Below are 13,158 nucleotides of genomic sequence, written 5' to 3'. Positions count from 1 at the left end.
ATACAAGTCTATGGGAAATATATGTTACCGCATAACTTCCAAACAGCTGGAGATATTTCAATAATACTTGGTCACATGTTACTTATGTCCACTTAAAATATAGGATAGTTAATTTAACCCTTAACTACCCCCATTTGTGAGGGTCGCGGTTTTTGTTTAAAGTCTCATGCAAATCAATGGGAAATGTATGTTCCCACATAACTTCTGTACGACTGGAGATATTTCAATACCTGGTACACATATTACGGGTCGGGATATGAGGACGGGATAGGAGGACGGGATAGGAGGACGGGATAGGAGGACGGGATAGGAGGACGGGATAGGAGGACGGGATAGGAGGACGGGATAGGAGGACGGGATAGGAGGACGGGATAGGAGGACGGGATAGGAGGACGGGATAGGAGGACGGGATAGGAGGACGGGATAGGAGGACGGGATAGGAGGACGGGATAGGAGGACGGGATAGGAGGACGGGATAGGAGGACGGGATAGGAGGACGGGATAGGAGGACGGGATAGGAGGACGGGATAGGAGGACGGGATAGGAGGACGGGATAGGAGGACGGGATAGGAGGACGGGATAGGAGGACGGGATAGGAGGACGGGATAGGAGGACGGGATAGGAGGACGGGATAGGAGGACGGGATAGGAGGACGGGAAAGGAGGACGGGAAAGGAGGACGGGAAAGGAGGACGGGAAAGGAGGACGGGAAAGGAGGACGGGAAAGGAGGACGGGAAAGGAGGACGGGAAAGGAGGACGGGAAAGGAGGACGGGAAAGGAGGACGGGAAAGGAGGACGGGAAAGGAGGACGGGAAAGGAGGACGGGAAAGGAGGTCAGGATATGATGACGGGAAAAGAGGTAGGGATATGACAACAATATATAAGGACGGGATATGAAGTCAAAAGCTTCCTCCTTTGTTTATCTACCTCCCCAACAAGGATTAGGAAGGAAAAACCGGGCAACGCCGGGTACTCAGCTAATATATATATATATAATACGTGTGTGTATTTAACTGAATATTTCTATAAAGAAAGTACAGAAATTTAAGAAATTACAGCTTTATTCTTAAAAATTGAGCATAAATTGGCAATTGAAAAAGTATGGAAAAAAATATATGTTTCCAGACACCCACTTATCCCAGGCAGCCATTCAGATCTAAGACTGAAGTGACCCAAAATATAAACAGATGAAGAATCGTCAATCCCGCACCCTCCATATGTCAAAGGGAAAGTAGGCCACAGTCAGGAAAGGGAGTTCAGCTAGAAAATAAAGACGCTCAGAGCTTGTACCACCTTCCAAATGTCATCAGCTTATTGCTTATTTCCCAACCAGGGTGCCTCCAGATGTTGCAAAACTACAACTCCCAGCATGCCCAGACAGCCAAATTGACGTACATAATAAAAAGGAATAGCTGCTACTAACCCTGTTCTGGATTAGGGCCCTAACATGTAACATTTGCCTGTTCTGTATAACAGTGTCCATCCTGCCTATACATCGACTAGTGACACAGAGACTATTGTGACTATAAGTGTTGCCCGGTTTTAAATGTCAAGAATAGTGAATAAAAAATAAAGTAAAATTTTTTGTTATTTTATTCTGTCTCCTTTACATATGTCCGCTATCTTTTCCCTCCAGCGCTGTATAAAATGCAGTGGAGGACACTGGATGGATGGACTCGCCGGACTGGGGAACGCATCTTACCGTGTTTCCCCATTCAATGTTTAGAAACAAGGGACTCCGGATGCTACACAAGTGATGAATGTTGTCCTCATTTGTGGCATCAGTTGCATCAAGAGGCTGGGTTGCTAAAGTGGATTTTTCACCATTAGGCTCTATTCACATCTGCATCATGTAACATTAGGTGCCTCAGTCGCAGATCTTGTTGAAAATGTCTGACAAGCGAGTGTCGCTTAATACGCTCTTCAAATCCAGTAAAATGCTGGGCACTATGACGCATAGTCAATGGGATCAGTCAGGCATCTATGGTCCCTAAACAGCAGTTCCTAACATTAACAGAGGTGGCAGCAAGGAGCATCATGTTTGACTGGAAAGACTACATGACTATACAGCAGCTGATAAATACTGGAAGGCCTGGATAGGGAATAAAATGTCTGATTGAAGGAAGTGCTTGAGCAATGCTCTTCTGCCGCATCATTCATTGACTAAGGGAATGTTGTAGTTAGTCGAGCACTGTACATGACACCAGCTCTCCCCTAGAAAATGAATAGAGGGGCCGTCAGGAATCACACTGCGCTCCATTCAGATGGGGGCTTCGGTAGTGTCACTCGAGGTCATAGTGGGTCACAGCAGTCAGAACCTGCTCCAGAATCAGACACTGATCCCCTGCCCACAGGAAAAAACAAACATGTCTTTTCGTTTGGTTATCCATATCATTTTTGTGATACATCTGGCTTATTTTTTTTTCATTGTAAATTATTATTTTATGTATTATCATGGTAACATTTTAATAAAAAACAGTGTGTGTTAATTTGTTGAATTTTTTTTTTTAGCTGGTGCACCTTCAGCTGGTGCAAAACTACAACTCCCAGTATGGCAGGAAAGCCAAAGGCTGTCAGTGCATGCTGGAAGCTGTGGTTTTGAAACAGCTGGAGGCACCCTGGTTGGGAAACACTGATCTAGATAGGTAGCCTAGGTATAAGTTGACTTACCTTTGAGGTAAAGAACCTATTGATGATCTCCTCTCCTGTCTCTTTCCTCTTCTCATCTGGGCACAATTCATAATTTGACTATTTGGGGGGAAAAGATTGAGAGATTGAGGGGACCTGCAAGATTGCTAAACAGCACTGGCTACCAGAAGTCTATCTAGGCTAGGATGAAGGCTAAACAATAACTTTAGTTCAGCTGTCAACTATGGGAAAAGTTACAGAATTACCTTATAGGGAAAAAAAATGCAAGTAGGTTTTGCTAACCAAAAATCTGACTGAAATAAAGGCTAGTTCTGCAGAATGATTCCAGGTAAAAATCTATCAAAAAATTTGGTCAAATCTACACAACATGAAACCCTGCACATCAGGCCTGACGTGTTTCGGTCATACGACCTAAATCATAGTCTACGATTAAGTTCATGAGACCGAAACACGTCAGGTCTGATCCACAGTGTTTTTTTAGGTCATGTGGATTTGATTTAGGCTGCATTCACACTACGTTTTGTCCATATGGGGACCGGATCGGGCTGGGGGATGGGAAAACTGGGCGCTCCCGTATCCCAGCCGGACCCAGCCCCCTTCTCATTCATTTGTATGAGCCGACCGGAGTCAGATAGCTACTCCGGTGGGATGATTTTTGCCCCTTATCCTGTTTTCTGGCCGGACTGAAAACTGCAACATACCATGGTTTTCAGTCCTGCCAGAAAACCAGACACAGGGCAAAAATCAGCCAACTGGAGTCACTATCTGACTTTGGTCAGTTCATTCAAATGAATGAGGAGGGGGGCGGGTCCGGGCTGGGATATGGGAGTGCTCGGTTTTCCCATCCCCCAGCCCGATCCAACTAATCATGCCAAACAATTTATCAATACACAACCGCATCAGGAATCGCTCCTTCTTACCACTGCATCGAGGAGGAGGATTATTTTGAGAAGATGTTCCCTTGTTTCACAGAATTGGCGAAAAAGTAGGCGTCCTATTGGCTGTTTTTCACAAATGCTGGTGTACTCCCTGTCTGTAAGGAATATTAGAAAAAAATAGTCAGAAAATACGAGTGCTAGCATTCAGGAATATGTCGAGCTGCTGTTAGTGGGAATGTATTCTGTAGATTCTGAGAAAAGAAGAAAAGGACTAATGCAAAAACAAACCTATGTAGAGTTCTATAGAATCTATATTTTATAAAATGTGTTTCCCAACCTGTGCTGAACCTGTGCTTCCAGCTAGTGATCAGCCTTGTCCTGGCACATGATAGAATTGGCACAATCTTTGTCTAAACCAGTGGTCTGAAACTGTGGCCCTCCAGACTAGGGATCGACCGATTCGTTTGGCCAATATTATCGCCCGATATTCTCGATTTTGGACATTATCGGCAATTACCTTGCTGATAATCCAATAATGCCCCACCCCCGGCAGCCGCCACTACGACCGAACATTTCAATTTGTTTTCTGGATGGACATTCTGCACATTTTCTGCTGTGTGAACATGGCCTAAGGCTGCTCTTACACAGTGCAGTTTTTATGCCGTGCAGTGAATTAGTTAGTATTAGGGATGTCCCGATACCGATACTGGTATCGGTATCAGGGCAGATACTAGCCATTTGCATGGTATCGGGGACTCGTTTAATGTCCCCGATACCTGGTGCCGCTCTGTTGCCCCGTTCTCCCGTCCTCCGGTCCGTATCATGTCCTCCTATGGAGGAGCATGTGACACACACGTCACTCCGTCTCCTCCCCTGCGCCCAGCGTAATGCTACGCAGGAAGCAGAGTGACGTATATGTCACATGCTCCTCCATAGGACGACACGATGCGGACCGGAGGACGGGAGAACGGGACAGTGGAGCGGCAGCACCAGCACCCGACAGAGGAGGTGAGCTGCCTGCAAGGAGGGGGCTGCTACTAATGTCTAAAGGGGGGGGCTGCTGCTGTCTAAAGGGGGGGGGTCCTGCTGCTGTCTAAAGGGGGGGCCCTGCTGCTGTCTAAACGGGGGGGGGGGCCCTGCTGCTGTCTAAACGGGGGGGGGGGCCCTGCTGCTGTCTAAACGGGGGGGGCCCTGCTGCTGTCTAAACGGGGGGGGGGCCCTGCTGCTGTCTAAACGGGGGGGGGGCCCTGCTGCTGTCTAAACGGGGGGGGGGGCCCTGCTGCTGTCTAAACGGGGGGGGGGCCCTGCTGCTGTCTAAACGGGGGGGGGGCCCTGCTGCTGTCTAAACGGGGCGGGCCCTGCTGCTGTCTAAACGGGGCGGGCCCTGCTGCTGTCTAAACGGGGCGGGCCCTGCTGCTGTCTAAACGGGGCGGGCCCTGCTGCTGTCTAAACGGGGCGGGCCCTGCTGCTGTCTAAATGGGGGGCTGCTGCTGTTTAAAGGGGGGACCCTGCTGCTGTCTAAATATAAGTACTCGTACTTGGTATCGGCAAGTACTAGAATTAAAGTATCGGTACTCGTACTCGGTCTTAAAAAAAAATGATATTGGGACATCCCTAGTTAGTATACCGAACAGATGCTACTTCTTTTTTTTTTTTAACCTCTATTAGTAGAAGTTGATTCTAATTCAACATAATCTACACCTGGGTTTGGCTTGAAAACTGCAATGCACCCAACCTCCAACCTTAAAGGGGTACTCTGCCCCTAGACATCTTATCCCCTATCCAAAGGAAATAGAAACAAACACGTGAAAGGGTATGGCTACATGTAAACCAATAGCTAATACCTTATGGATCATGAGCAATATAAAAAAAAATAGGTAAGGTGCCATAAAACTTAACTCTTACTAGTTTCTCAGGATAAAATTACACCTCAATTTAAACAGTGGCAAATCACTATCACCAAAAAACATATCAGAATTAGAAATGCATCCCACTAAAAGTAGGTTCTCCTGTATTCAAAAATGCTCAACATGAATCTGTATCAAGGAAAACTATATGTACAACTATCCCCTGTATGTTGCGCACAGGGGATAGTTGTACATATGGTTTTCCTTGATACAGATTCAGCAGTTTTAAAATAACCCAACCGTAACAGAAACGCGTTGGTAGATGCACCAGATGCATTTCTGTTACGGCCGGGTTATTTTAAAACGACCGAACGTCTTCAGGGGTATAACTAGCGTAGGGATAATATAGAAAGCACACTCCAAGAGCAAATACAAAATATAACCAATTTAATGGCAGCCTTAGGTCAGAGAAGGAGTAAATCACATAGTACATCCAGCTAATGGTTCAGGCAATAATAGCCAATACATATAGATAATTAACGTAAACCTCCATTCCAAATAGCAGGATCGCAACACAAGAGCCAATCTGGGGCGCCCGGCGATGCCTAGAAAATAAACGCAGACTTGGCACGTATTTAATGGAGAGAAGACGCTTACCCCTCTTGCAGGAATGAGCGAGGGCCAATATACTCACTGTGGGGATCCACTGATCAAGATCTGGCTGCCTAGTAAGCAAACAGGGGTACAAACTATATAAGAAAAAGCCCAATGACTAAAAGCAACAACAGCCCCGTTACAGTGTATTTCATAATAACAGAAAATACTCACTTAGGCTGCTGTAAAAAGATGATGACATACAGAAATCCTGCAGAGGGTGGAAACCCGTCTGTTCACTGGAGACGCGAGCAACATGTGCGCACCGGCGTCTCTTAACACCGCACGGTGCTTACAGGATCAGTCATGTGACTGCGCCCCATGTGACGCAGGGGAGGGGCGCGGCTCCATGATGGAGCTACGGAGCTCCCATTAGTACATATGACGTAAAGCGCCGGCAGCGGTTCGCATAAGAACCAACAACTGACTTCTAGGTTAGAAAACAGGAGCATAAGGGGGTTGAATACAGATAATGCAAAGATTATTTTTTAATACCATTAAAGGGGTACTCCGGTGGAAACCTTTTTTTATTTTTTTTATTTTTAAATCAACTGGTGCCAGAAAGTTAAACAGATTTGTAAATTACTTCTATTAAAAAAATCTTAATCCTTCCAGTACTTATTAGCTGCTGAATGCCACAGAGGAAATTCTTTTCTTTTTGGAACACAGAGCTCTCTGCTGACATGACCACAGTGCTCCCTGCTGACCTCTGCTGACACCATTTTAACCCCTTAAGGACTCAGCCCATTTTGGCCTTAAGGACTCAGACAATTAAATTTTTACGTTTTCATTTTTTCCTCCTCGCCTTCTAAAAATCATAACTCTTATATTTTCATCCACAGACTAGTATGAGGGCTTGTTTTTTGTGTGACCAGTTGTCCTTTGTAATGACATCACTCATTATATCATAAAATGTATGGCGCAACCAAAAAACACTATTTTTGTGGGGAAATTAAAAAGAAAAACGCAATTTTGCTAATTTTGGAAGGTTTCGTTTTCACGCCGTACAATTTATGGTAAAAATGACGTGTGTTCTTTATTCTGAGGGTCAATACGATTAAAATGATACCCATTATTACATACTTTTATATTATTGTTGTGCTTAAAAAAAAATCTAACTTTTTAACCAAATTAGTACGTTTATAATCCCTTTATTTTGATGACCTCTAACTTTTTTATTTTTCCGTATAAGCGGCAGTATGGGGGCTCATTTTTTGCGCCATGATCTGTACTTTTTTTTGATACCACATTTGCATATAAAAAACTTTTAATAAATTTTTTATAAATTTTTTTTAATAAAATGTATTTCAAAAGTAGCAATTTTGGACTTTTTTATTTCCGTTCACCGTACGGGATCATTAACATTTTATTTTAATAGTTCGGACATTTACGCACGCGGTGATACCAAATATGTCTATAAAATTTCTTTTTTACGCTTTTTGGGGGTAAAATAGGAAAAAACGGACGTTTTACTTTTTTATTGGGGGAGGGGATTTTTCACTTTTTTTTACTGTTACTTTTACATTTTATTTTACACTTGCATAGTCCCCATAGGGGACTATTCATAGCAATACCATGATTGCTAATACTGATCTGTTCTATGTATAGGACATAGAACAGATCAGTGTTATCGGCGATCTTCTGCTCTGGTCTGCTCGATCTCAGACCAGAACAGGAGACGCCGGGAGCCGGAAGGAGGAAGGTGAGGGGACCTCCGTGCGGCATTCTGAATGATCGGATCCCCGCAGCAGCGCTGCGGGCGATCCGATCATTCATTCAAATCGCGCACTGCCGCAGATGCCGGGATCTGTATTGATCCCGGCACCTGAGGGGTTAATGGTGGACGCCCGCGAGATCGCGGGCATCGGCCATTGCCGGCGGGTCCCTGGCTGCGATCAGCAGCCGGGATCAGCCTCGCATGACACGGGCATCGCTCCGATGCCCGCGGTTATGCACAGGACGTAAATGTACGTCCTGGTGAGTTAAGTACCGACGTACATTTACGGGGGGGTCTCGGGCAGAATTTAGGTTGATATAATTCGGAGAAATTTTGTCTTTTCATTGCCTTCCTACACTCGGGATACAGTTGATCAGTTAACTAAACTGGAGGGACTTGCTGTTGATGACCTCTGAGGTTACATTTTGACCCACAACTATTTTCTTTTTGATGGGCGGTACTTCCACCAGCTATGGGGTACTGCGATGGGGAGTCCCTGCGCCCCATCGTACGCAAACCTTACCCTGGGCTTATGGGAGGCTACTACCGCCTTCTCTGACGAACGTGAACATTTGTCGGATAGTGCGGCCATATTGTCGCGTTATATTGATGATATCTTGTGGGTCGGTACAAAAACTGAATTTGAGAAGTACCTGAGGGCTCTTAAACGGGTACTCCGCTGCTCAGCGTTTGGAACAAACTGTTGCAAATGCTGGAGCCGGCGCTGGGAGCTCGTTACCTCATAGCCCCATCATGACATCACGCCCCGCCCCCTCAATGCAAGTCTATGGGAGGGGGTGTGACGGCTGTCACGCCCCCTCCCATAGACTTTCATTGAGGTGGTGGGGCATGATGTCACGAGGGGGCTATGATGTCACAAGCTCCAGGCATCGGCTCCAGCGTTCAGAACAGTTTGATCCAAAGGCTGAGCAGCGGAGTACCCCATTAACACTAGTAATCTAGGCCTTTCTTTTACCTATGAAATTGATAAAAAGGGCTTGGCGTTTCTTGATGTGTATATCAGTAAAGACGATGTGGGCGGTTTAAAAACAACAGTGTTTAGAAAGTCGACGGCCACTAACGGACTCCTGAGATGGGAGAGCTGCCACCCGGTCCCGCTGAAGGGGGATACAGAGGGGGAATTATCTCCGTCTCAGGAGGAATTGATCAGACAGGGGAGAATTCATCCTACAAGACGGTGATCTTCACTCCAGATTTCTGGAGCCAGGATATCCCGACTACACATTACGTACAGTTTACCGACATGCTCTAGAACAGGATCAATCACAACTCTTGGCACCAAAATTTAAAGACCCTGCATCTCAACCAACCAGGATCATTGGGACTTTTGATGCCAACGCAAATCTAGTGAGGGATATCATCAATTCTCATTGGAATGTGTTAAAACTGGATCAAGATCTAACTGATGTTGTAGGAGACAAACCGGCGATCACCTTCCGAAGGGGGAGGAGTCTGCGGGATGAATTAACACTGCCATCTAGCGGCCCAAGAGAATAGAACATGGTTACATACTCTCTCCTCTTCGGGATGCTATTGCTGTGGTCATTGTAAGGCCTGTGGAAATGTCGGGAAAACCCAAAATTTATATGGATGAGAGGACACGAGATTAGGAGGTAATAGATAAGAGATTAGGCGTTTCATAAATCGTATGGATGCGGTCTGGCTTATGTGGAGAAAACTCTACGTGAGTTTAGATGCAGGATTTTGGAATATTTAGGCGACATCGGGCACAAGAGGGACACCCCGATCGCTGCTCATATCAATTCTTTTCATCAAGGGGACTCTGGAGTACTTTCCTTTTTTGGGGTTGGAGCAAGTACACCCCTCTCCACGAGGAGGAAATCTAAACAAATTGTTACTCCAACATGAGAGTCGTCGGATATTTAAATTACGCACCATGTCCCCCTCAGGCCTGAATGAGCAACTGTGGTTTGCCCCATTCCTGTAACACAGCCATTCACGTATCTACCCAATGTTATCACTGTTTATTGACATTGGGACAGAGCATATCCTAATCCCCCCCCCCATTATTGGGTGGTTTTATATAGGTAGATAGGGACGATTGTAGCTGACCGCTCTTCTAGTTCCACCCTCTAGTTAGGGCATCATAGGGACCAATAGGAGGTTGCAGCTCCACGGTACCACCCTTACTAGGGCGTCCATGCCGTTTAGGCATAGGGTTATTTTGCTAAGGACTCCTAGGGTCTTTTATAGGTTCTTAGGTCCATTTTGTACCCTTCCCTGCCCCTGTTAGTTTGGAATGCTCTGCCCCAAACCCCTTTTTTTGGAATGCCCTTTGTACCTACTGTATTTTGATCGAAATTATACTCTCTCTAACCTGTTATCAAATACGTCTGCAATGCCAAATCTACTAATATGAGGACACACTCCAGATTTTGAGTAAGTGGGAGGTACAATATAATTTCTTTCCCTCTCCTGTTCTGGGGTTATATATACACAACATCTATTGGCCGCCTGATATTTCATCATTTCTTTCCTAACTATTTTTATATTTTACCATTTTCTTTATCAATTTATAATTTTTGGACTTTTTGCATGCACAATGATGCATGGAATTCTAACCATTGACCTGCATTGTAAATAATCAGAACTACTTTTTCATAAACCTGTACAGTGAATAATTACATCCCCTAGTATTATAAATTAGGCTCGGCTTGGTTTTTGCTTTAAATATCTGTTAATGGCATTAAAATAATCCGGGCATTATTCAACCCCCTTATGCTCCTGTTTGCTAACCTAGAAGTCAGTTGTTGGTCCTTATGCGAACCGGCGCTTCACATCATGATATGTACTAATGGGAGCTCCGTCCTGAAGATGCGTCCCTCACCTGCGTCACGTGGGGCGCGGTCACATGACTGATCCCATAAGAGACGCCGGTGCGCACATGTGGCGTGCGTCTCCAGTGAACAGACGGGTTTCCAGCCACTGCAGGATTTCTGTATGTTATCATCTTTTTACAGCAGCCTAAGTGAGTATTTTCTGTTATTATGAAATACACTGTAACGGGGCGGTTGTTGCTTTCAGACATTGGGCTTTTACTTATATAGTTTGTACCCCTGTTTGCTTACTAGGCAGCCAGATCTTGATCAGTGGATCCCCACAGTGAGTATATTGGTCCTCGCTCATTCCTGCAAGAGGGGTAAGAGTCTTCTCTCCATTAAATATGTGCCATGTCTGCGTTTATTTTTAGGCATCGCCGGGCGCCCTAGATTGGCTCTTGTGTTGCGATCCTGCTATTTGGAATGGAGGTTTACGTCAATTATCTAAATGTATTCACTCCAGCATTGGCTATTATTGCCTGCACCATTAACTGGGTGTACTATGCGATTTACTCCTTCTCTGACCTAAGGCTGCCATTAAAGGGGTACTCCACTGGTCAGCATTTGGAACAAACTGTTCCAAACGCTGAAGCCGGCGCAGGGAGCTCATGACGTCATAGCCCAGCCACCTCAATGCAAGTCTATGGGAGGGGCGTGACAGCTGTCACGCCCCTCCCATAGACTTGCATTGAGGGGGCGGGGTGTGATGTCATGAGGGTGCGAGGCTATGGCGTCACGAGCTCCCGGCGCCGGCTCCAGCGTTCAGAACAGTTTGTTCCAAATGCTGAGCAGCGGAGTACCCCCTTTAAATTGGTTATATTTTTATATGCTCTTGGAGTGTGCTTTCTATATCATCCCTACGCTATACGTTATACCCCTGAAGACGTTCGGCTGTTTTAAAATAACCCGGCCGTAACAGAAACGCGTTGGGTGATGCGCACAGGGTATAGTTGTACATATGGTTTTCCTCGATACAGATTCATGATTCATGTTGAGCATTTTTGAATACAGGAGAACCTACTTTTAGTGGGATGCATTTCTAATTATCATATGTTTTTGGTGAGAGTGATTTGGCACTGTTTAAATTTGAGGTGTTCTTTTATCCTGAGAAACTAGTAAACGTGTTATGGTACCTTACCTATATTTTTGAATATTCCCCTATCCAAAGGATAAGATGTCTGATAGCGGGGTCCCTTCGCTGGGACCCCACAATCTCTGTGCAGCACCCGGTGTTCTTCTAGAATGGACTGATGGCACGAGGGGCTTGGCAGTGATGACCCCCACCTGCTCAAAGCGTTCAAAACAAAATGTTCGCTGGGGCAGGGAGTACCCCTTTAAGCTGAACATCTCAGAAAACAGAGGGTCGCCTGAGAAAATTGGTCAAGTCATCACTTTAAATCAATGTGATCATTTAATTTGGCTGACTACGTTCGGGCAGCTTACAGTGATTGCCAGAACTCTCACCGGCACCCCCTTCCCACTCAAAAAATAAAAATTTAAATGAAAGAATTTAGGAAGGGGATCTTCAATCGAACAATACAAGTAACAAAGTTAAAAGTTAGAAAAAGTATAGAAATAGTATCCTAAAGAATTAGTTCATGAACCATAGTTAAGAAGAAAAAAAAAAAGAAATAGTTGTCTATGTATAGAGCCTGGGCTCAATGCCAGCACCAAGCACAACAAGGGAAGGTCAAAATAGAGCTCAGAAGATAATCAAAACCATTTAGGCTACAGATTCCCAGGAACAAGGATGAGGAGAGTCTCTTATGAGGCAAAAGAGGACAGAAGGGTCTCCACAGACTAAGAACAGTGATTCTCAACCAGGGTGCCTTCAGCTGTTGTCAACTACAAAAGGCTGTCCGGGCATGCTGGGAGTTGTAGTTATGAACAGCTCAAGGCACCCTGGTTGGGAAACACTGGCCTAGAGGGTTGATCTGGCTGACCCGAAGCTGAAGAGAATGGGGACAGGAGACCTTATGACCTCCTTAGGAACCCATAATCCTCACCTTAAAAGGGGTACTCTGGTGGAAAACTTTATTATTATTTTTTTATCAACTGGCTCCAGAAAGTTAAACTCATTTAAAAAAATAATCCTTCTTAATCCTTCCAGTACTTATCAGCTGCTGTATACTACAGAGGAAATTCTTTTCTTTTTGGATTTCTTGACTACAGTGCTCTCTGCTGACATCTCTGTCCATTTTAGGAACTATCCAGAGCAGGAGAGGTTTACTATGGGGATTTTCTCCTGCTTTGGACAGTTCCTGATATGGACAGAATTGTCAGCAGAGAGCACTGTGGTCAGACAGAAAATAAATTAAAAAAAAGAATTTCCTCAGCTGGTAAGTACTGGAAGGATTAAGATTTTTTATTTAAAGGGTACCTCTCATCAAAAAAACTTTTGATATATTATAGATTAATGTATGCAGAATAACTTTACAATTGCATGTTATTAAAAAATATGCTTCTTTCTATTTCATTTTCCACTTTGAAGAAATGACCACTAGGGGTCTCCCTACCAGTCCTGGCAGCAAGCATTTCAGACTCATGCTGGA

At 44.9% G+C, this 13,158-nt stretch overlaps 1 protein-coding gene across 5 annotated transcripts in view; it reads right to left on the bottom strand.

The window, feature by feature from the left end:
* The window catches only part of LOC130367907 (G protein-coupled receptor kinase 5-like), a 94,168-nt gene that overhangs the window by 37,485 nt on the left and 43,525 nt on the right, over window positions 1-13,158 (bottom strand). For all 5 annotated transcript variants that reach the window (XM_056570899.1, XM_056570898.1, XM_056570896.1 and 2 more), the window contains exons 3-4: window positions 3,570-3,682; window positions 2,671-2,748 (exon numbers count right to left, since the gene is read on the bottom strand). In XM_056570899.1, the coding sequence (XP_056426874.1) occupies window positions 2,671-2,748; window positions 3,570-3,682 (191 nt within the window). The remainder of the gene's footprint in view (window positions 1-2,670; window positions 2,749-3,569; window positions 3,683-13,158) is intronic.

Source organism: Hyla sarda, chromosome 4 (genome assembly GCF_029499605.1).
Source record: "Hyla sarda isolate aHylSar1 chromosome 4, aHylSar1.hap1, whole genome shotgun sequence".
Lineage (NCBI taxonomy): Eukaryota > Metazoa > Chordata > Amphibia > Anura > Hylidae > Hyla > Hyla sarda.
This window is presented reverse-complemented; position numbering and strand designations above follow the sequence as displayed.